Here is a 23,795-nt window from a genome sequence, read left to right as displayed (position 1 = left end):
GGGAACCCTGCTGGGCTGCTCTTCACTGACAGAGAAACCGAGCCTCAGCAAGGACATCCTGGCACTACTGGGTCAACAGCGGTGTCGGGCAGGGTGACCGGGGGGTGTGGACAGAAGGCATGATGTGCCCGGCAGTGTGAGCGAGCGGTTGCCTGGACCCTCGGTGGGGACACTGCCATGCCTGCAGCGGTGGGGGGTGGTCCCGAGTCAGACACCAAGAACCAGGCTGTTAAGTTGGAAGTGACTCTAGGACAGTGGTTCTCAACCTTCCTCACGCCGCGACCCTTTAATACAGTTCCTCATGTTGTGGTGACCCCCAACCATAAAATTATTTTCGTTGCTCCTTCGTAACTGTAATTTTGCTACTGTTATGAATCGTCATGTAAATATCTGATATGCAGGATGTAATTTCATTGTTACACATTGAACATAATGAAAGCATAGTGATTAATCACAAAAACAATATGTAATTATATATGTGTTTTCCGATGGTCTTAGGCGACCCCTGTGAAAGGGTCGTTCGACCTCCAAAGGGGTCGCGACCCACAGGTTGAGAACCGCTGCTCTAGTGGGAGTGTAGACCTCTGTCCTTACAGGTGAGCCACCGGGGCCAGAGCAAGCCAGGCACTAGCCCAGGGTCACACACAGAATTACTGCAGGACACGCCCAGGCCCCGGTCTCCTGATGCCCGTCTGAAACCGTCTGTGTGCCCTGAGCACCTGGCCCTGTCCGGCGGCCGAGCGCGGAGACAGTGGGCTTCTGCTGCGCACCTGGAGGCCCTCCCGCCGCCTCCTCAGGGCCCCCAGCTCCCACCTGTCTCACATCCTCTGGATGGGAGAAGCCTGGGGTAGGCTGTTGCCCATGGCCAGCTGCTGCCCACTCCGGCAAACGCGGTGACCTGCGTGGGAGGGGTTGGCCTCTGCCGGAAGAAGCGGCTGACTTCCAGGGAAACGGAGTCACCAATGGGCTTCCCCTGGCAGAGGAGGTTCTGAGCCAGAGCCAGAGCCAGTTCTCAGCATCAGGGAGTCTCTCCTCGCCCCTCGCCCGGCCTCCTGCCAAGAAGCCTCCACTCACCTGAGCCCCACGTTCTCTCCAGCTCCGCCTGCCCCTCCCCATCGCGCCAGTGCCCTGCGCGCTCAGGGGCGTTCCTCTGTCTGCGTGTGTCTCTTCCTGAGGGTCAGGGCCTGGGCCTCCTGGTACCTGCGGTGGCTCACCCTCTTCCTCTGACACTGCTTGCTCCCTTCCCTCCCGGGCTGTGGCAGAACCCTCTGCAGGTGCTGTCATCCGTCAGTCCTCCCACACCCCTCTGCACAGAGGGATAATTCAGACTTTTCCTCCTAAACGGGGTTTTGGGAAAAGTCCTTACTTGGAATGCGATGCAAGCCTGTCTGTCGGGATTGTATTTGACCACGCCTAACAAAACCCATCTAGCCCTGGTTCCAGCTGGTGTGAGCATGGATTGCTCCTTGCAGAATGAGAAGAGGGGGCGTCCAGAGAGGGGAGGGCCTCAGTGATGCCCTCGGAGACCAGCCCTCCCCACGGCTCCTCCCTCCGCTGCAGTCTTCGCTGCCTGTCCACAGTCTCCTCCACTGGGTGGTTGTGCCAATGTCACAGGCAGATGTGAGGGCCAGAGCTGACGGCTGTATGAGAAGGTGGACACGTAAGGTGTTCACAGGCACCACATGGGAGGTGTTCCCCTCCTCCTGATGTCCCCCTACCCTGGAGGTGACCAGGCTGGCTTGCCAAGCACCCCACCCCCACTCTGTGGAACCCTGATTGGGTGGAAGCACAGTGAGTGCTGCTCCCGCTAGAGCAGGCTGTGGGACCCGCTGGTCAGAGCCTGCAGATCTCGGGAAAAAGGTTTGGAAGCCGAGATAAAGCACCCGCTCCTTTAATCAAAGGATGGTCCTTGGGAAGTGCCCACTCACCCAGCAGACAGCTGCCCGAGCAGCACAGAGGGCGGCCTCGGCTCCACTGGACCTCAGCTGGCGCAGCTGAGAGGTCACAGCTGTGGGGGCCGCGGGGAGGGACACTGTCCTCCCACTGCTCCCCGACTTCTGCTCTGGGCCAGCTCCCCCCACAGAAGAGACCCCTGGACTGGTGGTGGGGCCCGCAGGGGTCTTAGCTCAGACCCTTCAGTCCTAAGGAGCCTTTGGTGACCTCTGTCAGCCAAGTCCAAGGGTCCTGAAGTCCATTTCGGGCAGCGATGCTCTGTCACACGAAGAGGAGAGGAGGCGTCCTGGCGTGCGTCTTGGCCTCGCCAGTCAGCTGTGCGCGCAGGCCAGGGCGTCAGCCAGCGGGAGCCTCAGTCCCCATCCGACTGGTGCGGTGTCGGGAGCTCGGGACAGCAGCGTCCTGTGCTGTGCCCTCTGCTTTCACGTGGCAACTGAGACACGCCGCCCACGTGTGAGCGCCCTTCCCATCACGGGACGTGGAGGCCAAGGGAAAGGTCGGCGTATTCTCCATCCGCCCCTCCTGGCGTCATCCGCACCTTGCACCGAGGTGCAGTCTCTTCTTACTGAATAAAAACAAAACAAAAACAAGAAGGAAAGAAAAAAACAGTGAGGCATGAACTTGAATTCAGGGTAGATTTAAGAAGACAGACAGGCTTCTAACAGACGGGTTTACTGCTGTTTACGAGGCAAGACTGGAGCAGTCACCTTCCTCTGTGGGGCCAGCACTGAGAGACCCCTTAGTCCACCAGCTGCCTGCGTGGCACCCAGGGCCTCTGTCCCAGGCCTGTGTCCCCCGCCTCTCACCTGCCAGGGGGCACCCACAACCAGGAGCCCACTCCGCCACGAGTTTTGGGAAGCCACACATGTCCAGACACAACTTCAGCAAACATCTCACATTCCTCTCCTTCCTGCTCTCCTCCTGCTTCCTTCCTCCTGCGGATTCCCCGTCCCCCTGGCCCAGGGCTGCGGGGAGAGGCCCGTCTTCGTCCGCAGACTCTGGCCTCCCCGTGAGCAGAGCCGGCTGGAGAACCGGTGCCCTGGGTGGGTGGGTGGGCAGAGCAGGTGTGGGCAGACTCTGGCCTCCCCGGTGCCCTGGGTGGGTGGGTGGGCAGAGCAGGTGTGGGCAGACTCTGGCCTCCCCGTGAGCAGAGCCGGCTGGAGAACCTTGAGGAGCTCTGCTCGCACTCATTTTCTTGGATACCTTTTCCCGTTTGGAGCAGAAGCACAGAGCAGCTTGTGGCACCAGTTGAAATGGCTGCAGGATGCCTCCTGAAGACCCTCCCCACTGCCCTTGGGGGATGGGGAGGGGGAATAGAGGGGGGAAAGAACGGGGAGGGGAGCGGGGAGAGGCAGACCACTTCTCCTTCGTCCTGTCTTCCCTTCCCACTCGGGGCCGGGGCCACTGCCTGGACTCGGGGGCAGGACACTGGGGACTCAGGTCCTGCCTTGTTGGTGCAGCCGTTCTTGCCCGGGCATCAGGTGTCGTGCCTCGGTCAGCTCTGGCTGCTGCAACAAAGCACCATCAACTTAGACAACAGCTGTGTATTTCTCACCGTGCGGAGGCTGACAAGTCAGGATCAGGTGCCGCAGAGTCGGTGTCTGTCTGGGGAGGGCCACTTCCTGGTTTGCAGGGGCCGCCTCCTTGCTCTGTGCTTGCGGAGACCTCTCTCTCCTCCTCTGTTAAAGGTGCTAATCCCAGCAGGCGGGTCCCACCCTCAGGACCTCATCTAACCCAAATTACCTCCCAGGGGCCCCACCTCCCCATACCATTGTATTTGGGGTTTAGGGCTTGAACGTAAGACTTTGGGGAGATACAGTCAGTCCCCAGCAGTGGGATGTCCCCCCAATGTTGCCCAACCACTGCATCGCTGGAATAGGGTCCTTAGCACACAGGCGTGGGCGCCCGGACACAGTGTGACAGGATGGGCAACCGGGAACATGAGCCTGGGCGTGCTCTTCGTGTGCTGCCAGTGGCCTGAGAACCGGGCCTCACGTCACTGCCCCACCTGGCCACTCCCTCTGTGAGGCCCTTGGGGAGGGTTCCCGCACCTCCCAGTCTTTGCACGTTTATTAAACAATCACTGTGCCTCTTCCCACTGCTGTGGTTTATGGGCTTTGGGGTCCAGAAGCCTGAGCCCCAGCCCGGCTGCAAATCAGGGCGGGTGGGCAGAGCAGGGGGGGCAGCAGCCTGCAGGCTGCACCTCCTGCTGACTCCCCCGTCAGGCTCCAAACCCTGTCCCTCTCACCCAGAGGGTCAGCAGGGGAGTGTGGGGGCCAGGTGCTGGCCGGTGGAGGAATGAGAATGCACAAACCCATGGGGAGAAGGGGCGGCCCCCAGGTCTGACTCCTCCGCTCGTGGTCAGACTTTGCATTCCTGGAAACATGCTTGACTGTGCGCCTTCCTCTCGGGCCTTTGGAGGGGCTCCCCACCTTCGCTTTCCTGCTGCCAGAGCATCCTTTCGAGTCCGTGTATCCTAATCTTCACTCCCTTTTCCAGGTAGGCAGGTGGCCAGTGTTCAGAGCTTCCAGAACCTGTGGGCTTGTCTGGGCCCACTCCCCCGTTCCTGCTCTTCCCTGGGGAGGGCCCCCGGGGGAGGTTGTGCACCGGGGCCCCTGCCCGCCCTCTGACCCTCCTGTTGTGTGTCCTCCACAGCCTGCGATTGCCACCCCGTGGGCGCTGCTGGCAAAACCTGCAACCAAACCACCGGCCAGTGTCCCTGCAAGGACGGCGTGACCGGCATCACCTGCAACCGCTGCGCCAAAGGCTACCAGCAGAGCCGTTCCCCCATCGCCCCCTGCATAAGTACGCGGGCGCCCGCTCCTGGGGCTCGGGCTTGGGTGCGGGTGGAGGGCCCTTTCTGGAGGGGGTCCCGCCATCCAGGGAGTGTAGCTCATGGGTGCGATCTCTGCCTGGTGGGACCCCGGGTGGGACCCCAAGCCGAGAGGTGCTTGCTGGAGCACAGCAGAGCCAGCCTGTCTGGAGCTGTCTGTCCTGACCAAGAATGAGTCGGGGAAGCGAGCCCAACCCTACGCCTGGGTCCTGTTCCCATGTGCCACCTTGACCTTGGACCTGGGTGGGTGGGTGGGCAGAGCAGGTGTGGGCAGCAGCCTGGAGGTCACACCTCCCTGGTGACTCCCTCAGACCTGGCAAACCCCAGAGCCCCATCCGGCTCCAAACCTTGTCCCTCCCAGCCAGAGGGCCTGTACCTGGGCCACCATTGCTGCTGTGGGAATTCACACCCCTGCTGCTGGCCGACGCCAGGACTTTTGAGGGAAGCTGGGAAGGCTCCCATGGCCGTTATGAAGGATGGGAGCAGCCCCGAGGGTCCTGGAGGCCCCATCACCATGACCCCTTAGTTGCTGGAGCTTGGAGAGGGAGTGACGAGGTGGCAGGGGGCCTTGGCTCGGCCAGTCTTCATGTTTTACCTGCGGCATCACACAGGTGTCGTGAGCAGAGGCTGAGCCCTGGCGGAAGCCGGGTCTGGGGCGTGCAGGCAGGGCCTGCCCTGGAAAGGAGGGCAGAGGGAGGAGCCCAGCCCAGCCCGCCGAGCCGAGCCTGACGGAGTCTGCTTCTCCGGAGCAGGGTTGGCACACCTGCCGGGAGGTTCCCGCCACCTGGTTTTATACGGCTGCAAGGGGTGTGTGTGTGTGTGTGTGTGTGTGTGTGTGTGTGTGTTTACCCTTTTTAAATGACCGAAACAAAAAAACAAAAGAACACTGCTGCTTCCCGTGTGCAGATGATGGGAAAGTTCAGTGTCCACAGGGAAAGTTTTATGGGGACACAGCCGGGCCCGCTGTTCACAGGCGCCTGTGGCGGTTTTTGAACCGTAACCACAGAATCGAGCAGCTACAATGTAGACCTGTGACCTGCGGAGTCGGAAGTCTTTTCTAAATGTTTCTACCTGGGCCTCCACAGGAGAGGCCGGCCGACCTGTCAGTGTCCTGTAGCTCTGGGAGGGCACTGGCCCTTCTGGTCTGTCACAAGGCACCTGGGGACTTAGAGTGGTCCCCACGGACCTTGCAGAGAACCCTACGTACACGCGTGCACATACACACACACACACACACACACACACGCACAGGCAGTAGCTTCAGCCTCTGTGCCTCACCTGCCCCAGCTGGTGGCCTTCACCTTCCAGGACACGTCAGGTGGTGTCGGTTCCAGCGGCGCCAGCCAGCTGCTAAGGCAGGATGTGTGGCAGGGTCCAGTGCCAGCCAGTGACCCCAAGCCCAGCCTCAGGAAATTGAGCTCAGTGTCCACCGGGGCAGAGCAAGGTGAAAGGGCTCCCACAACACGCCTCCCTGCCGGTCTCCCAGTGTTCAGCAGTCCCTCCACCCACCCAGGAAGCGGCAGTGACACCGGGAGCGCTGGGCGGAAACCGTGCCGCCACCTGGAGAACGCACACGGGGAAACGGTCTCCCTTTTAAAGGGAGTCAGGAGCTGTCAGGTTGCTCAGAGGCGGCGGGGACCAACATTCCCAGCGCCCAGGGCAGACCCAGGAATGAAGCGGATGTTTCAGACTCCGAGACAAGGACCTGGAAAACGGAGGCTCGCGCTTCCTGACGCTCAGTACCTTCCCCCGTCTGTCTGCCCAGAGGCAGGTGATGCCAGGAGAGCTGGCCCACCAGCAGCCTAAACACCTGGTCTCCCTCCTGGGGTTCCCACAGGCTCTGCAGAGAGCACCCGCTGCAGGTGCCCGACAGTGCCCCGAGGACTGCTGTCATGGCTCGGGGAGCCACAGGCCCCCTGTGCACAGGCTCCGGGAGCCACAGGCCCCCTGTGCACAGGTGCCAGCCCCCAGGCCAGTGTGGCTCCGTGGCCACCAGCCTCCGCTCCGTTTGGGGACGTGCAGGGTTGGACTGGACCGTGCGGACGCCCCCTCTGGGGTGTTTCTGCTGGGACCAGGTAGCTCCTAGGGACCGAGGCGGGCCTGGTCTAAGCTAGGCTTTTTAATGAGCTGCTGTGACAGCACTTGCTGCTGCTGATAAAATCCATCAAGCGCAAGATTTGCCTCCACATTGAGGGCTGGGTCCTCTGCCCATTCCTTCCGGAAGGTATTCCTGCCGTAGCGCCCGGGTTTGCCCTCAGCCTGAGTGTCCACAGGTGCCCATCTCTACACAGCTCCAGTCCTAGCTGGTCTAGATCTGGGGAGGTCTTATCCCAACAGTCAGAGGGCAGCCAGAGTCCTCAGGGCTCTCAGAGGCCTCTTTGATTCCTTGTGCACGTGGTCACTCACCAGGGAGGCCCTGCCCCTCAGGGACTGTGGTCCCTGGTTTGGCCTCGTTTAGAAGGAAGAAGCCTCAGCTGTGATACCTGGCCCGTCCTGGGGACCAGCTGCACCCCTCCCTTTGCAGAGCATGGGGTGGAGCAGGAACTGGTGGGAACGGCCGCCACCCTAGGTAGAAGTGGAGTGACCACAATAAGGCGCACTCTTCCACAGGCCCCTTTTCCTTCCGTGGTGTTGGTCTCTACTGCCCACGGAGACCAGCCCTAGCTGGTGAGATGTGCCCATGGGAACCTGGGCAGGGTGCAGACCCCTTTCTGCACATGTAGGACACCTCCCAGCCGCCTTACCTGCCACCCCTGTCATGGGCACCTCCTCCCCCCGCCCCCCATGATGAGTTGAGGTCAGAGGTGAGCAGGGCCTAGTCAGCCACATGGAGATGAGCAGGGGGCCTGGGGAAGCCCCTGTCGGCTACCTCAAGGGCTCAGCAGAAACACACACACACACACACACACACACACACACACGCACCCCACCCCCTACCTGGCCCTGGCTCAAGGGCGAGGGCAGCCCGGCTTCCCTTCTCCTCACTCCGGTCCCTCTTCAGTATCGAGGAGTGTGGGCATCCCTGCGGGTGGAGGGACAGCTTCCACAGGAGAACAGGCAGGGCGCCTGGGCACCCCCTTCCCCAGCTGCCTCCTCTTTCCCAACCATCCTTTCCTGGAGCTGGGGTGATGGGGGGGTGGGGCGGTGAGGGGACACTGGAAGGCTGGGAGGGGTCTGTGCTGTGCTCATCCTTCTCTAAGGTCAGAAATAACACCTTCTCACCTCACTTTCCCTTCCTCCCATCCCGAATCTTGCAGAGATCCCCGTGGCGCCGCCCACCACTGCAGCCAGCAGCGTGGAGGAGCCGGAAGGTAGGCTGGCCCCCTCTGCTCATCTTTTTGGGAGGGGTGGGTAGGGAAGGGGGTTAGAGGGGCCAGAATCCTCCCAACCACCACCAGGGCGCTCCTTGGCATGAGTGGTTCCCGGGCTGGACTGAGGAGGATAGAGCCCCAGGGCATTTTTCTGGGAGCCCCCCCCCCAAGAATAAAAGAGAGGGGTTTACTCTGCCTGTGGCTAGCCTCTCTCCAAGCCCAGGATGCTCACAGCGGCTCCTCTTGTTCATCCACCAAGTTAGGAGTGGCCTGAGCCCAGCACCATCCGACGGGGCCACATAACCCCTCCCGGGGGCTGCAGAAGGTCCGGGAAGGAGGTGGCAATGCCTTCCTGAGCAGCAGAACAGAACAGGGGGGCGCACACAGACATCGGGGTGGGGGACAGGGAGCTGGACAGGGAGAGAACCATACGCCACTGTCCCTCTCCTCTCGCTGAACGTGAGCATTTCCTCGATTGCAAAGGTGGCCACGAACCACGGCAGGGTCAGCAGCCCGGTGACCTGGGCACCAGCAGAAGTCGCAGGTGTTTCCCCATCCCATCGAGTGGGTGCAGATATCCCAGAAGGCCGTTTAGGTCACTGTCGCTTCAAAATTACGGGAGCCGCCAGGCCCGCTGCTGCCTCCTGACCTATAACCGTGAATAACGAAGCGACACAGCGCGGGGCTGCACCGTCAACCTCGGGTTTTGAACGTGCTTGGATAAGTGTATTTTAGTGTATTCGTTTCCGTTGTAATGTCGACAAAAGAACGTCCAGCCTAAGAAAGAGTCTTAGAGGAGTGGGCTGGAGCCAAACTGACCACATTTGCCGGGAAGCAAAATCTCAACGGAGTGAGAAAATGCTCGGGAGAATGCAGCTTTACAGCCTATTTTATACATTGCAATCAATGGAGGAGGTGTAAGGGGTTACATGAAGCCCATTGGTGGTAGATTAAAGGGACCGGAGAAAGCAGAGTGGGGAAAGTCTGGGACTGGATAAAAAGCGAAATGGAGAGACACTGCTTTTCATTGGCGGGTGCGGGATAGTTCGTAGTTAGCACTTACAGCAGCAGGTGGAGACGGTCTCGGGGGACAAGATAGCAATGTGGTGTCTGGTACGTGGTGTGCCCCGCGGGGTCTGGAAAAGAAGGTTGCTCTGACATTTCTGAGGGATGTTAGTTATCGTAGATGCAAAAAGACGGGCAGGCTCAGCTAAGGTAAAGAGCGACCTTTGTCAGGGGAGCTACAGGCCTGGGACACAGCCACCTGCCACGCCCGCTTTGAGTTGGGAATTGTACGTTCAGACCTTCCTGTGTGGTTACTTTCTGTCTCTGAGTCTGCAAGGCCCCCCATCCGCAGTCGTCCCATGTGTTTTATTTTTGTATTTGGAGATAATACTGTGACAATGGTTGTCACCAGCCCTCGACACAAGGGAGGTTACACGGGGCTCAGAGCCGGCTGGATGGGGTGCCACACGGAGAGCAGCCAGGCTTGTACCCAGCGTCCTGGGGTCACACGGGCCTTTCGTGTACTGGCACTTGGAGAAGGCGTGGGAGTGGGGGACCCATGTGGACATCAGTGTCAGCTCTGGGGACCCCCTTCCTCCTCTCCAGGGAGGACTGTAGGGAGGTGTGGGGGAGGCTTACACACCCACATGGTTGCCTGAATGTCTTAGAATAAAGACTAGACTGGAGTGTTGGCCGTACGCTGGGATCTGAGAGAGAACGTTTCAAACTCGCCTATGTGCACTGTCAACGAACAGCCCCCAGCGAGGAGCGGACAGAGAGCATTTCAGGGAGTGCCGAGGTCACACCGGGAAAGCCAGGGATGTTGGTCTTGGGAAATTGGGTAGAGCCGTCCGTCACCTTTGGTCGAGCTGCAAGGGACACTCATGGGAAAAACTGCAGGAGGAAGCAGCTCGGGGTCTGGGAGGCTGAGGCAGGAGCCGGCGTGAGGCTGAGGAAGGCCTTTCTGACCCGATTCAAAGGCACATCCCATCCAGCCCTGGGCAGCGCAGCTGGGCGGGCAGACGCCGCCACTCGCTGGAGTCCTGACTCCTGCTTCCGTGATGTGGCCTCAGCCGCTCAGAGCTCACCTGGCCCCGCGCCTGGGGCTGTGCACCCGGCTAGGCCTCGCAGACCAGCATCTCGCTCTTGCCTCCCATTTTCCCAGTCCCTGCAGCGGTTTTGGCTTTTGCCCTTGCAAATCAGAAATGGGCAAATGGGAGAAAATAGAGGGAAAAAGAAAAACGACTCCCGAGATTCCTGTGCCGGCCACAGGAAACTGGAGTAAAGCAAGCGACGATCTATCTTCTACCTTCGTTGGACCAGACAAGATTCCCGAGCGAGTACTTACAAACACATGCAGCTCCTCCTTTAAAGTCCTCTCCAGCAGTTCTTGGTTAGTTAGTTGCCTCTCTGTCTTCTTTTGTTTTTGTTACTGTTTCTTTCTTTTCTTCCCTGAACCTTTAAAAAACATGCTGTAAATGGAAGCCAACAGTAAACACCCTTTACAAAGCTCTTTGTTCACCGAGGGGCTGAGCGAGCAGGTGTGATCCTCATGCTTTGACCAGACCCCTCGCACCTTCTCTGGTGGATGCCCAGGATCTGGTGATCGCACCCGAGGACCAGGGCCGTGCCCGGGCCTCAGGCGCTGGACACTGGGCCCGCCACGCACGGCTGCCTTGTCTCGGTGGGCGGGACGGTGTGGGCAGGGGGCCAGGGGGGCCCTGGGGAGCGGGCCTAGAGCACAGCACTCCCAAGCCTGTCAGTTCTTGCAGTGTTTGAATAGGGAAGGCCCGTGTGCCAGGCTGCCGGAGAAAAGCTTATTTACTTTTGCCTGCGTAACGGAGGAGAATTAATACACCGAGAATTCGTCCAGAAAGCTGATGGACATAACCTCACGCTGAACCTGGCCCCCAGCAGGGCCAGCTCACGTAGGGAATGTTGTCCACTGCTGTCTGAACGGCCGGAGCCCCGTCATGGGGCAGGAGGCAGGAACGCCATGCCCGTGGGAGGTCTGGGCCAGGGCCCAGGAGGGCAGTGGGCTGGGGGGCAGAGAGAGATCCCCCATTCCAAACTCAACCATCCTCTGGGCTGAAAGAGGGCCCCGCCCTCCCTCGGCCGCCATCAGCTCTGTGTAGTTGTTGATCGCATGTCGTTTGGCTTCGTGGAGGCCACTTGGCTCAGCGGGATGAGTCCAGTTTGGACCGGGGGCTCTGGGGTTGATTCTCCGCTGGCTGAGAGGCCTTGGACATGCAAAGACTTCTTTTTTCTACCCCCTGTTCCCCGCCCCCTGGGGTTGAGGTGGCGGGGGCGGGGGGGGGGGGGGGGCGGAGTTTCTTCTCAGGGTAGGAATGGCCTTCTTTCTCCTGGTGAGCTTTCTTCCTCTTCAGAAACGCTTGCTCTCTCTCCTCTGCCTCTGATGGTCAGTCTCTCCTGCAGCCCCTTGCTGAGGTCTCCGCGGGCAGAGGCGCTGGTGAATAGTTAGATCTGGCTGGGGCAGAGTCTGACGTCTGGCATTTGCCACTTTCCCTGGTGTAAACACTCCCGGGTGGCTGGTTGCAGACACCGCCTCTGATGTCATTGAACACACAGGTGGGAAGACATGCGTACGATGGGCTCTCGGAGCCCAGGTGAGCTGACCCGACCCAGCACTGCCTGCGGGCTCCCCCCAGAATGGAGTGTAGGCATAGGAACACGAAAGTGCAGAGGGAGGAAGGGCCGCCTCTCAGCCGGGCGAGAGGCTGTGGTCTTTCACTGGCTTCCCTGGCGCCAAGGAGCACTGCTGTCTCCTGGGTGGAGGCTGGACTTGGGATGGAGGTGTAAGAGCAAGGAGCCGACTCCTGGGCCCCCCTCCCCACAGGGTCTCGGTCCTCTCTCGGCTTGGTCTCCTCATGGCACTTGCCTATTTGGTGTGGCGTCTTCTGCCACCAGCTTCCATGGCCCCAGCCTCAGGGCAGTCACCCGAGAGTTGTCACACCTGGCGGCCTCTTAGTGCCTCCATTTTTTCATGAAAGAAACTTGGGTTTATAGAGACCTGCAACCTGGAGCAGCTTGGACTGTCCTCACATTAGGCTCGTTTTCCAGGACAGGGAATAGGTGGTGAGGAGGGAAAGGGAGCTGACAAGACTGGGGTGCAGCCTTCCCAGGTGTGGGGGGCCGGACGGAGAGGAGAGGACACCGGATGGGAGCCCCAGACCCGAGTTCTGCTCGTCTTGTTTCCTTCTCTGGAAACAGGGTAGTTCATGGAAGGGGATGATCCAGATAAAGCTGTGGACTCGGTGGTGGGCTGTACATGCCCAGTGTCAACCCAGTGGAACTGCCGGGAAGCAGACACCACAGTGCGTGGAGGGCTCGCGCGGCGTTGAGGTGTCCGCGGGCTCCGTGGTGGGAAGGCAGGGTGGGCAGCAGGGGGTGCGGCCCGAGGACAGGGCTGCCGGGCCTGCTAAGTGGAAACTGCTGGTGGCCTTGCCACGTCCTTCCCAGCGGCCGGTGTTAGACCCTGAACCCAACAGAGAGTTGGAGCCTGGAAGTCGATTACTATGGCTCAACTAATTGTTAAGCTTTTTATTTTATTTTATATATTTATTTTATATATTTTGTTGATTTTTTACAGAGAGGAAGGGAGAGGGATAGAGAGAGAAACATCGATCAGCTGCCTCCTGCACACCGCCTACTGGGGATGTGCCTGCAACCAAGGTATATGCCCTTGACCGGAATTGAACCCGGGGCCCTTGAGTCCCCAGGCCGACGCTGTATCCACTGAGCCAAGCTGGTTAGGGCTAATTGTTAAACTTTTTATGACGAGAAACCTCAGAGGAGCAGAGAGAATGGTGACGGGTACCCATGCCTGTCACCTACACTTCACCATGGACATTTTGTCCCATTTGCTTCAGCAGTTTCTTTTGCTGAAATATTTTAAGAGAAAAGCTGCCGTAGGACATCTGACCCCTAAATCGTTCGGAATGCCATCTCTGGGAATACTCTCCTCACCTTTTCGGTAGCATCATTACACCCAACAAAGTGGTCAACGCTTTACTACCATCTGATCCCAGTCCATCCTTCTTATCCCCCGAGAGTCTACTGGAGCTGGTTTGCTCGGCGCTTTCATTACTGAAGCATCATGCAGTCACGTGCTCCTCAGAGCATTATATTTAGAAGTACATCTGGGTCCCCAGGCGTGGGCCGCTTTCGAGGGTGTGATGCACGTGGGGTGGCGTGTCAAGTGAAACCTGCTGCCCACATGTTACACGTCATCATCATTCATCTCATGCTCTGAAAGAGGAGGCAGGGAGCGCCACGTCCAGCCCCAACGTCAGCCCCCGCTGTGGTGTTGGAGGTGGAGGTTGCACGGTCTGCGCTTCCTTCAGGGGACCGGCCCTAGGGGAGGGGCACCTCCACAGCTGAGGGGACCAGGACGTCCCACAGTGTGGTGGGAGCGGAGGGTGCCGATGCTAAATGACACTGAGCGTCTTCAGTGTGCACCACGGGTCTGAAGCGGGCTTTTAAAAAAATATATATATTTTTAAGGGAGAGGGAGAGAGATATAGAAACATAAATGATGAAAGAGAATCATTGATTGGCTGCCTACTGCTTGCCCTCTACTGGGGATTGAGCCCACAACCAGGGCATGTGCCCCTGACTGGAATCAAACCCGGGACCCTTCCGTCCACAGGCCAGCTTTCTATCCACTGAGACGAACCGGCCAGGGCTGAAGCAGGCTTTCTTGATCCTGGCACTGCCAACAGTGGGGCTGGAGAATTCTTAGTGGTTTTTTGGGGGGGCGGGGGGGGGCTGGCTTGTGCACTGCATCTCTGGCCTCCACCCTCAGCCCCCCTCAGAAACCAGAGACTGAGCCCAGGGAATGGGGACTGTGAGTGGGACCCGCTCACTGCGCCCCGGCTGGGGACCAGACTGACCCCATGTGGCTCAGGTTGGACGGAATGGAATTGCCATTGCATATGGCCCCTTGTGTCCCGCAGAAGTGGCAGTTTCACACGGTCCCGCTTACTGCTTGCTTCCCGTGCTCCCGGCAGCCTGCGTGAAGCAGGGCTCCTTCCTCCTCACTCTGCCTGTCCCTTTCTCTGACTGCCTTTCTCCCTCCTCATCTCCCTCTGTCTTTCTCCTCTACCCTCTCCACCACCTCTGTATTCCCTGGCTTTCCCTTCCCCCCTCCTCTCCCCTCCCCCTTTCTCTTCCCTTTTTTGGGGGCTGCACAAAGGGCTGGGGCAGAGGTCAGGCTGGGGCGAGCAGGGCGGGGAGCGCTCAGCTGCCCCCACTGCCCGCCGCCCCAGGGAGCACAAAGGAACCATTTGCGTTGTGTGTCGCAGGCCCCCATTGTTTCCCTGTGGAGGGGCCTTTGCAGGTGGAGCTGCCACCATCAGGGAGGAGGATAAAGGGATGAGCTGGGAGGCGGAGCAGAGTGGGGGTGGAATATTTAGCCCTTGTTCCCACTCAAGGGGACTCCAGGGGCTGGCTGATGGGAATGGACAAGTGACAGGTGTCAGTGAGAGAGAGGATTGGAATCCCCAGGACCCGCCCCATGTCACACTCATGTCACAGGGTCCTTGTTGGCAGAGGGGGGACTGCAGGCTGCAGAACAAGGGTGGGGCAGGGTGGACACAGAGACCCACCCCTACCCCTTCCCCCACTCCCAGGGTGGCCCCCAGCCCGAAGCTGGGCCTGACACCTCCCTTGGGGATTCCTGTCAAGCTCCTGGCTGGGCACTGGGGGGGAGGGTGCATGGAAATGGGTTGTGCCTGGCGCCCTGGCCCGAGGCCCTCAGCGCACGATAGCCCTCTCTCCTGCTCGGATTGGTGGGGGGAACCCCAACAGCCACTGAACTGGGGGGTGTCATGTCCCCAACCCTAGAGGGGGGGTTGGGCAGCACCCGCAGTGGTCCCTTTGATTTCCTACATACCCTGCAAGACTGAAAATATATTTGTCTGCTCAGGCTGCCATAACAGCACCATAGACTGTGTGGCTTAAACAACAGGAATTCATTTCTCACAACCTGGAGACTGAAAGCCCAAGTTCGGGGTGCCAGCGTGATCGGTTCCAGGGAATGCCCTCTTCCTGGTTGCAGACCGCTCACTTCTTGCTGAGCCCTCACAGGGCGGGGAGAGAGCTCCCTGGTGTCTCCTCTTATAAGGGCCCTAATTCCATCCTCAAGGGCCCCACCCTCTTGACCTCATCTAACCCCACTTACCTCCCAAAGGCCCCACCTCCAAATACCATCCCATTGAGGGTTAGGGCTTCAATCTAGGCATTTTGATGTTTAGTCCACAGCAAGTAGTAATAGTAACAGTCGTAAATACAATCACTTAAGAGCATGGATTTTAGTTTTTTGTTACCTTCCCTCCACTCAATTAAAGTGTCCCACTTGGTAGCTTTGGGCTCAGGCTTCTCAGTGAAATGAGGGAGTTGGGCTATGATTCATTTAGTCCCCTCCCAGCTCGGAATTCCCGGGGTCCAAGCCGCCCGGGAGGCCCACTGCTCACAGGGCCCAGTGGCCGCAGGGCCTTTCCTTGGAGGTTCTTTTGGGCTGTGTTGAGGGGACTGTGGACGATTTGGACCAAGAAGGGTACCCAGACCCAGAGGAGGGAAGGAGAAGAGGAGAATGGACTGAGGACAGTATCTGCCCATTCGCCAGGTGTCCTCCCTGCTGTGGACATGGACCTTCATGGCCTCAAGTCCTGTCCCCAAGCCCAAGCCTACCTCCTGCTGACCGGGACTCTGCTCTCTTCTGCACTGGCCCTGTGTTCCTAAAGCTACAGGTACAGACACGACACAAGGTCCCTGCTCTGTCCCAAGGTGTGACCACACAGATTGCGGACCTTGTGCCTTGTCCCCAGGCAGAGCCCAGAGCTTTAATTCAGCAAGAGCAGTGGCTCTGCATCTCAGGAGGGGCCGTGCCCTTCCTGCTCCTTCCCTGAAGGTCACTGGGAGGTCAGCGTCCCCCACGGCAAGATGGTGGCAAGTGTCATTGGACTGCCTTGCGGTCTCTGTTCAGGAGTAAAGTGGACTGTAGGGCTGAGGAAAGGAGGAGGCCCTTTGGTTTGCAGTGACTAGAAATGAGCCAGGTCTGAAATGAAGTTATATTGTGCAGTGAGGTATCTGCAAACCGGTGGTATCCTGGAGCCAGCATGCACCTGCTCACACGGGCTCGTGAGCACTGACTGTGGGCATCTCTTCCCAGCTCTGCATTCAGGGCACCGTGCTGGTAGTTTGATATTGGCCATGATGGGAATATTTACACCTTGGAAGCTGGCGCATGCTACAAATCAAGGGTTTTCTTCCTAGAGAGCTGGTTGTTAAATGTTTCTCAGCATTTCTCCCCAAAGGCATCCTGGAAGTGGACTTTGAGATTTTGATAGCAGCAGGGAACCTAGAGGTAGCTCATACAATCTGGCCGCCACATGGGACAGATGGGGAGACTAGGCCCAGGAGAGAGCAGCGACTTGCCCTACGGTTGAGGGCAGCATCCATGAAGACCCAGTTTCTCAACTTTGTTACCTATAGGGCCTCAAGCAAGCATCCTTTCAAGTGGTAAGTTCTGGAGAGAAGTCAGACCTGGGGACTTGGAAACGATTCCTCTTATGGAGGAGAGGTTAGAAGTTCATGAATGTTTGGCGGCAGCTGCTTTCGTGAACCTGCCTTGACGTTTTCTTCAAGCCAAATCGGATTAGGCTTCCACCCACAGTCATCCTTCTTCACCCTCCCTCCCCCACCCCAGTGAGCAGGGCGGGGCATTCCCTGGTTTCCTGGCCAAGCATTCCTTCTAATCCACGAGGTCACCTTCAGCCCCAGGAGGGGAAGATGTGCTTTCGCATCTACAGTGTCCCTCCAGGCCATGACATCTTTACAGCAGCGTCCATCTTCACCGATGGTGGGACCTCTGAGAAGGGGGTGATCTTTGTAGGCCTGAGAGTCCAGGACTGTCCAACCTTGGACTTCACCCCGTCTTCTTCCTCTTTATGACAAATGTGCTGCTGTGGATGGGACAAGAGGTGGAATTCCAGCCATTCTTTTGGGCTAGCAGGGTCCTAAGAGGCCTCAAGACAGGGATTCTTGTGCCGATGATTTATTGAGGGGGTGCTCAGGAGAAGCTAGTGAGGGAGTGAGGGAAGCAGGACAGGAAAACACGTGGGTTTGGGAGAATTCAGGTCTCAACATAATCACACGGGGCTCTGGAGAGTAAGTTGCACCAAAGTTGTCCTGCTTAAAAGCAAGAGGGCAGGGCGGTTATACCTGTCCGTACAGCTGGCCGTTGGCTAGGACTGCCCCTGGGAGGGGTATGTGTACCCTCCCAGGTGTTTCCAAGCAGGGTAGTTTTTATCAAGCAAGGGCAAGCCTTCAGGGAAAGTGCAAGTGCGAGCCATTAGCCGCAGGCACTGGCAGCTGCTGGAGGTAGGCGACCTGGCCCAGCCACATCTGGGTGAGTTACTGGGTGAGTTACTTGAGGGGACAAGTTTATTGGGATTTAGGGGCCATTTGTGGATTTCTGTTGTGTCCACTTTCCAACAGCCCTGTACTGTGGGAAGACCTGGTGGAGGTTCCCTGGGGCCGCATGTCCTTCCTCTGATGTCCAACCAGTCACTCAGCCGTGACATCTCTCATACCCCTCTTCTCTACCGTGCACACTGCTGCTGGGGGTGTCTTCCATCAGACTCTCTTCTCACCCCCTGTACTGGCCAGTACAGGCTGCGTGCTGTAACGAGCAGCCCCGGTGGTCCACTGCAGCAGCAGCGAGCCGGGCCCAGGCTTCTCCCATCATGTGGTTGTGCCATCCTCTAGAACAGTGGTTCTCAACCTTCTGGCCCTTTAAATACAGTTCCTCATGTTGTGACCCAACCATAAAATTATTTTCGTTGCTACTTCATAACTGTAATATTGCTACTGGTATGAATCGTAATGTAAATATCTGATATGCAGGATGGTCTTAGGTGACCCCTGTGAAAGGGTCGTTCGACCCCCAAAGGGGTCGCGACCCACAGGTTGAGAACCGCTGCTCTAGGGCCTTGGCCTCATTGCTGGTATGGAAAGAGCAGAGGGGGGCACATTGGAGACTTTTCCAGGCTGGGCCTGAGAGGATCATGCCTCACTTCTACCCATGACATTGGCCAGAACTTCATCACATGACCACACCTAACCGCAGGGATGCTGGAGAATGTAGTTTATACGCCTAGAAGGAAAATGAAATGGTGTTTGGTAACTCCCTACAGCCTCCACCATCGACCTTTTTGTTCACTCTGCTGACTTCGCGGGCATTGGCAAGCCACCCCATTATGGAGTTATTGGCATCAGAAAGTGACGGTGCACGTTAAGGGTCTTTGGTCTGTGGAGGAAGCAGTCCTGGCCGAGCGGTGTGTCTCCTGCACGGCAGCTGCCTAGGCTGGGGGCGTCGGCCCACCCAGGGAACCGAGCAGGGCAGAAGCACTGGCTTCCAAGGCATGACCTCATCGGCACTGGCTTAACCAGCTGGGCTAACCGGCCAGCCAACCCGCAGCTGGACACGACGGGGCTGCAAGCTCCCCTGTCTCTCACGGCCTTCCCTGGGAGCCCGGCTTAGCCCCCCTCCGCTTCTCCGAATCACCCTTTAGTGCTGCCCGCGCGCTGGGCCGGTCTGCCATTGGCTCTCGCTGGAAAAGCGTATCGAGGGCCAACTGGATCCCCATTGGGACAGCTTTGTTTTCCCTGCTGAACACAAAATCTCCTGTTCACTCGGAGAGCCAACAAGGAGACCCCGTGGGGCTGCCCTGTGGGAGCAGCCCCGGTGAATACTGCGCCGGAACGCTCCAGCTTATTATTAAAGGCGGCCGCGCAGGCCAACTCTGCCCTCGGAGCGGAGCGAGCTGCGGAGGGTGGACGCGGGGCTGTTCCAGCGGATTAGCAGCGCAGACTGAGGGCGGCAGGTGCGGCCTTCTCTGCTGCTTGGAAGGTTGTGAAATACTGATCTTTGCTCTGCAGATCCTCCCCGCGGCCTCGTCCGGGCTACAGGCTGAGAGTGGGGATTTCTTGTTCAGCCAGGCTTGGTGGTGGTTTTTAGTACGTACCCTCTTCTTCCCCCGACTCCCAGCATTCCTTGGGAACTCCGGCGCCAGGATTCGTGCACATGTCTGTTCGTTTTCTCTTCTTTCGTTCATTAGCTGCACATTTACTGGGGGCTGTGTTAGTGCTGGGGTTACAGGGATGGGTGTAGAACATGGAGCCCCGGGTTCAAGAGACCCTGGTTTACTGCAAGAAAGACGCCTACGGAGGCTTTTACCTGTTAGCGTAGATGCCGTGCAGGTGTCAGCAGGCGCTCTCATGGCCTTGTCAGCTGGGCTGAGAGAGGCTGTGTCTGTCCTGCCCTCATGCAAGCTGGGATCCCAGGTGGCTCATCACGCCTCCAGCCAGGCTGCTGCTTGCTAATGGCGCTGATGGCAGGTAAGAAGGTGGCAAAACCTCCACAAAGACCATCTTATGTGGCAGAATGTGCATCTTGAGGACGCACTGGGACTGCAATCCTCGGCTCTGCGATGGATGGGTCTCCAGGGCTTTCCCTCAGAGCTGGGGTCACCCGGGGCACAGTCAGATCCCTTCGCCTGCCCAACCTGGCAGCGAGCAGGATCTGCCTGCACTCTCCCCTGGGGTTGCAGGGCTCCTCTGGGCTGTGAGTTTTCATTTCCACGCTGGCAGAGGATGCTCGGATGTGGCCTGTGGCTCCTGTTTCCATGAGCCTGTTTCAGTGGGAGGGGCTGGGAGACCTCGGGGCTCCTCTAAGCCTGACTCCCAGGTCAGAGGCACGTGGTACCCTAAGGCTCTGCGGTAACTTGTCCCCGGGGCTCAGCAGCGGTTTCCCAGTTCCTAGCAGGAGCTGGTGTGGGGAGTGGAGCGAGATGGTGTCGCCGACTCCTACGGCCCCTGTGGCGGGCGAAAGCTGGCTAGTCCTTTGTCCAGCAGGCTGTCCTGAAGCCTCCCAGGAGGCCTGGTGAGCTCCGGCAGGTCAGGGCCAGCGCTGGGGGTGGGGTCCTGTGCCTCACCGGAGCCCGAGCTCCTGAGGCCTCATTCCCTCGTTCCAGCTCCCCTCTGTGTGTGTGTGGCGGGGGGGCAGGGAGGTGGGGGGGCAATCGGGGACTGACTCTGAGGGGGCCAAGACTGGGGGATGTACATGGGCACCAGCTGGAAATCCTGTGTTGGGGGTTCCTGGAGACAGAAGAGATGGTTAAGCAGCGGAAGACGGGTGTAAATGTGAACTTGGCCACCAGTTAAAGCCCAGTTGTGTCCAGGTGGGGAGTGCAGGGCAGGGGGAAGTCCAGGGTCCACTGGCCTCTGGCCCCTCAGGGCTCTCGGATCAGCAGGCCTCTGCCCGGATGTGAGGGCTCCTCACACCTCCTGCAGGGTCTGTGGTTCCCTGGGGCATAGAGAGAACCCCTCACTCCAGGAGCAAACATTTCCTTTATTCCTCGTGAGGAGGCAGTCAGGCTGGTCTTGATGGGAAGATTTCAGCAGCTGCCGCTGTTTTTGTGGAATGAGCAACCCCCGCAAACACGGTTTTCGGACACCTGAGGTGTAATTTATTGAAATACCAGGTACTTTTTAAAAATTGCAACCATTTTGGGTGGGAATCTTTCCCAAAGAAAACCCAGCTTTCCTGCCTTGTGGAGCCATGCACACGGATGTGATTTCACCCTGTGGGGATGGCACGGCCATGGCGAAGGCGGGCTGGGCTGCGATACGGCCTAACCCCGAGGCTTTCTCAGCGGTTCCGGATTGTTGGCCTCTGTTCGGAGTGGCCCTTAGGTGCTGTCTGCTTCTTCCTGGTTTCACGGTCCCTGGCCCCTTTTCTGCACCCTGTTGGCTGGCTGTTCCTTCTTCCGGTCAGTGGGTCCCCCTCCCTTTAAATATGTGGCTCACCAGGTGCTGTGCTCTAGAATGGCTATAACATTTGTCACCAGTGCTTGTGAGTAAAGGGTAATTAAGCTGAGAATGAAGACCTGAAAGTCTGGCAATTTGGCTGCTTAGACCTTCCTTCCTGCTTCTCACCTGTGTCCCAGAGACTTGAGCTACGCAGGTTAAGTAGGATTGTATCCGTCCTCCGCAGAGACATCTATAAAGTAAAGAGGAGACAGAGTTCCTCTTTTCAGTCCTCACATCGAATAACTGAGGAGCAGAGAGGGTAAGAAGGGAGATCCGATTGGTGGGGGTTCTAATGGCCACACCCTTGGGTTTTGAGGACCCGGGAAGGCTTGGGAGGGAGGGTACTTTCTCTGAAAGTCTTGAGGGCTGATCTGTTGGCTAAACAGGCTTATGCTGGGCTGTTCCAGAAGGTGGAACGAGGGCCATCTGGGAGGAGCTGTAGAAACAGGTGAGGCGAGGCTCACGGAAGTCTGTCCAGACGATGGGATGGCGACAGGAGGAGCGAGGGTGGACGACCTTCAAGTACCCTTTCCTCGAGAGAAGGCAGATTCCGTGGCTGGTGTCCAGTCTGTCAGTAACCGGCCAGTGACTGAGCCAACAGGGAGGGCAGGAATGTGCCCGCTCTCCCACGAGGAACCAGGAGCACCTGGTTGAGTTCTGGGCTCCCTTGGGTGCTGAGGTTGATTAGTAATGTCTGCCACGAGCGTGGCAGGGGAATCTGATGGCTTGTGAGCTGCCTGTTTGCTTTTCCTGCTTCCACACTCGCTCCCAGTCAGTGTCTTCTCGGGTGACCCTCTTTATTTCCACCTGGAGATAAGTTGCTCATCACTGAGCCTTTCAGAGTAGGGACCTGAGCTTCCTGCCTGCTCCTTCCTTTCTCGGGCAGCCGCTGAGCACAGCCGCTTTTCCTAAGGGCTGGCCAATGCATGGGCAGGGGCGTCAGGTGGGAGCTGAGTGAGGGAAGGGGAGTGGCAGGAGGGGGAGGCACACAGAGGTTCTTCCTGAGGACAGGCAGCTGAGAGATGGTACCCTTGAGAGGGGCAGCCGCTGCATTGGTGTGGGGGGAGGTTAGGGTCATTGCTTTAATGGTCATCAGGTTGCCCATGGATTTGGGGACAAAGATGTGGATGGCCCTGGCCTGGAATGAAGGGCGGCTGGTGTTAGCAAAACTGCCCCCACTGGCGGGTGACCTTGAACACTGAACATTCTGGGCCTCAGTTTTCTGGTGTGTGTGACGGAACCTGTGGTCCTAATACCACCTGCCTGGGTTCCTTACAGGTCCCTGTGCTGCTCACCTGGGGTTGTGGATGGGAAGTGCTGCTGGGGGCTGCCCAGGTGCGGCTCGTCACTGTCCCCTAGGGATGGGCTGAGGTGGGCCACGTGGGTTGGACATGGGCTCCCTCTGGGGAGGAGGCAGTACCTGCAGGCAGGGGAACAGGGTGGCTGGTGGCAGAGCGGGCTCCGCAGTCCTCTTCGTGGTGGAATTGACCTTCTCAGCATAGTTACCACTGGCTAGGGAGGCCTGGGTGAGCACACGAGGGTCAAGAGAAAATTCTAGATGTCCAGGAGCTGGTTCAGCCCACTGAGTCTCCTGCCTCCAGTCAGGAGGGCTTTCTGCAGCCCTGAAGGCTCTGGGTGAGAGGCTTTAATCTAATTACATGCTTTATTTGAGCCAATTTGTTTTCCAATCCATCTTGTTCAGCAAGAAGAAAGAGCATGCTGGGGACTCGGGGCACCCTCTGGTTCCGAGTGGAGAAGGGGCCGCTCTCCTGCCTCACGTGGCCAGGGCAGCCCTGACCTCTCCCAGCCCGGCCACCCCACCCCCAACCCGGCTGCAGGCTGCCCCGCCTCACGGGGAGGGAGCTGCCACTGCTCAGCCACTTACATCTGCTCAGAGAGAAAGCTCGGCTTGCTGGTCACCCCTCCAGAAAGCCCGGCCAGTGCGCCAGTTCCTGCTTGTTCGAGTCCCAGTGCCCCAGTGCCCCAGGCCGGACTGAAGCAGGAGGGGCAGGCGACCTGGCAGGGACTCTCCTTTCCCTGGTTGCCCCAGCTCCAGAGCCTTCCTGGCTCTGCCCGCGGGAGCTGCCCTCAGAATCCCAGGCCCAGTATTTTAAATCTGCAAATCTCTTTTCATAATAAAGCAGGGGATTTAGAATCTGTGTTATTAACATCCAAACAAAACACCAGAGCCTTTCAAACCTCCCTGGAGAGGGCAGACTTATCGGCTCCTGCCGCACTCCCCGAGTGTCAGCTTTTGGTTCCACAGCATTTTCCGGAATTGTCTTTCCCTGTTCTCCCTCCGGAATCCTGCTCCGGCCTTTGGCTCCCTGCAGTTTGCACAGCCTCCTCTGCAGGCTCCCTTGCAGGGCCCGTGTCTCCTGCCCTTGGACCAGGGCAGTGAAGGGATTGTGAGGGCACAGGTGGTGGCAGCTGAGCCCCCTCGCACTCAACTCATTCAACAGCGTGAACAGTGCGGTGGCCTCTGCCTTCGGGAGGGAGGCAGAAAGCAAGCCAACCCGCTAACCCCGCTCCTGCCCCTGTGACAAGTGCTGGGAAGGAACCAGGTCCCCTGAAGACCAGTGTGCTTTTCAGGACAGCCAGAGGTCAGCCAGTACGTGCTCGAGTGAGAAAGTTAAACATTTGCTTAATTGATTGTGCCGGGAATACCGCGAGGTTGGGTTTTTTCTTTTCATGCTCCTAAATTTTAGTAAAAATTATAATTAACATTTTTTAGAGCATAGCATGTCAGGCTTCATCTCACTAGAACTGCCGAGAATTCCACACTCACCCCATTCAAT

The 23,795-nt window shown here is 58.4% G+C and overlaps 1 protein-coding gene across 2 annotated transcripts in view; it reads left to right on the top strand.

The window, feature by feature from the left end:
• The window catches only part of NTN1 (netrin 1), a 188,671-nt gene that overhangs the window by 138,923 nt on the left and 25,953 nt on the right, over positions 1 to 23,795 (top strand). For both annotated transcript variants that reach the window (XM_070393536.1, XM_070393535.1), the window contains exons 4-5: positions 4,609 to 4,758; positions 8,044 to 8,097. In XM_070393536.1, coding sequence (XP_070249637.1) covers positions 4,609 to 4,758; positions 8,044 to 8,097 — 204 coding nt within the window. The remainder of the gene's footprint in view (positions 1 to 4,608; positions 4,759 to 8,043; positions 8,098 to 23,795) is intronic.

This window comes from Myotis yumanensis, unplaced genomic scaffold (genome assembly GCF_028538775.1).
Source record: "Myotis yumanensis isolate MYYU_CA2020_CCGP unplaced genomic scaffold, mMyoYum1.0.hap1 SCAF_16, whole genome shotgun sequence".
Classification (NCBI taxonomy): Eukaryota; Metazoa; Chordata; class Mammalia; order Chiroptera; family Vespertilionidae; genus Myotis; species Myotis yumanensis.
The sequence above is the reverse complement of the archived record's forward strand: the minus strand, read 5'-3'. Positions and strand labels throughout refer to the sequence as shown.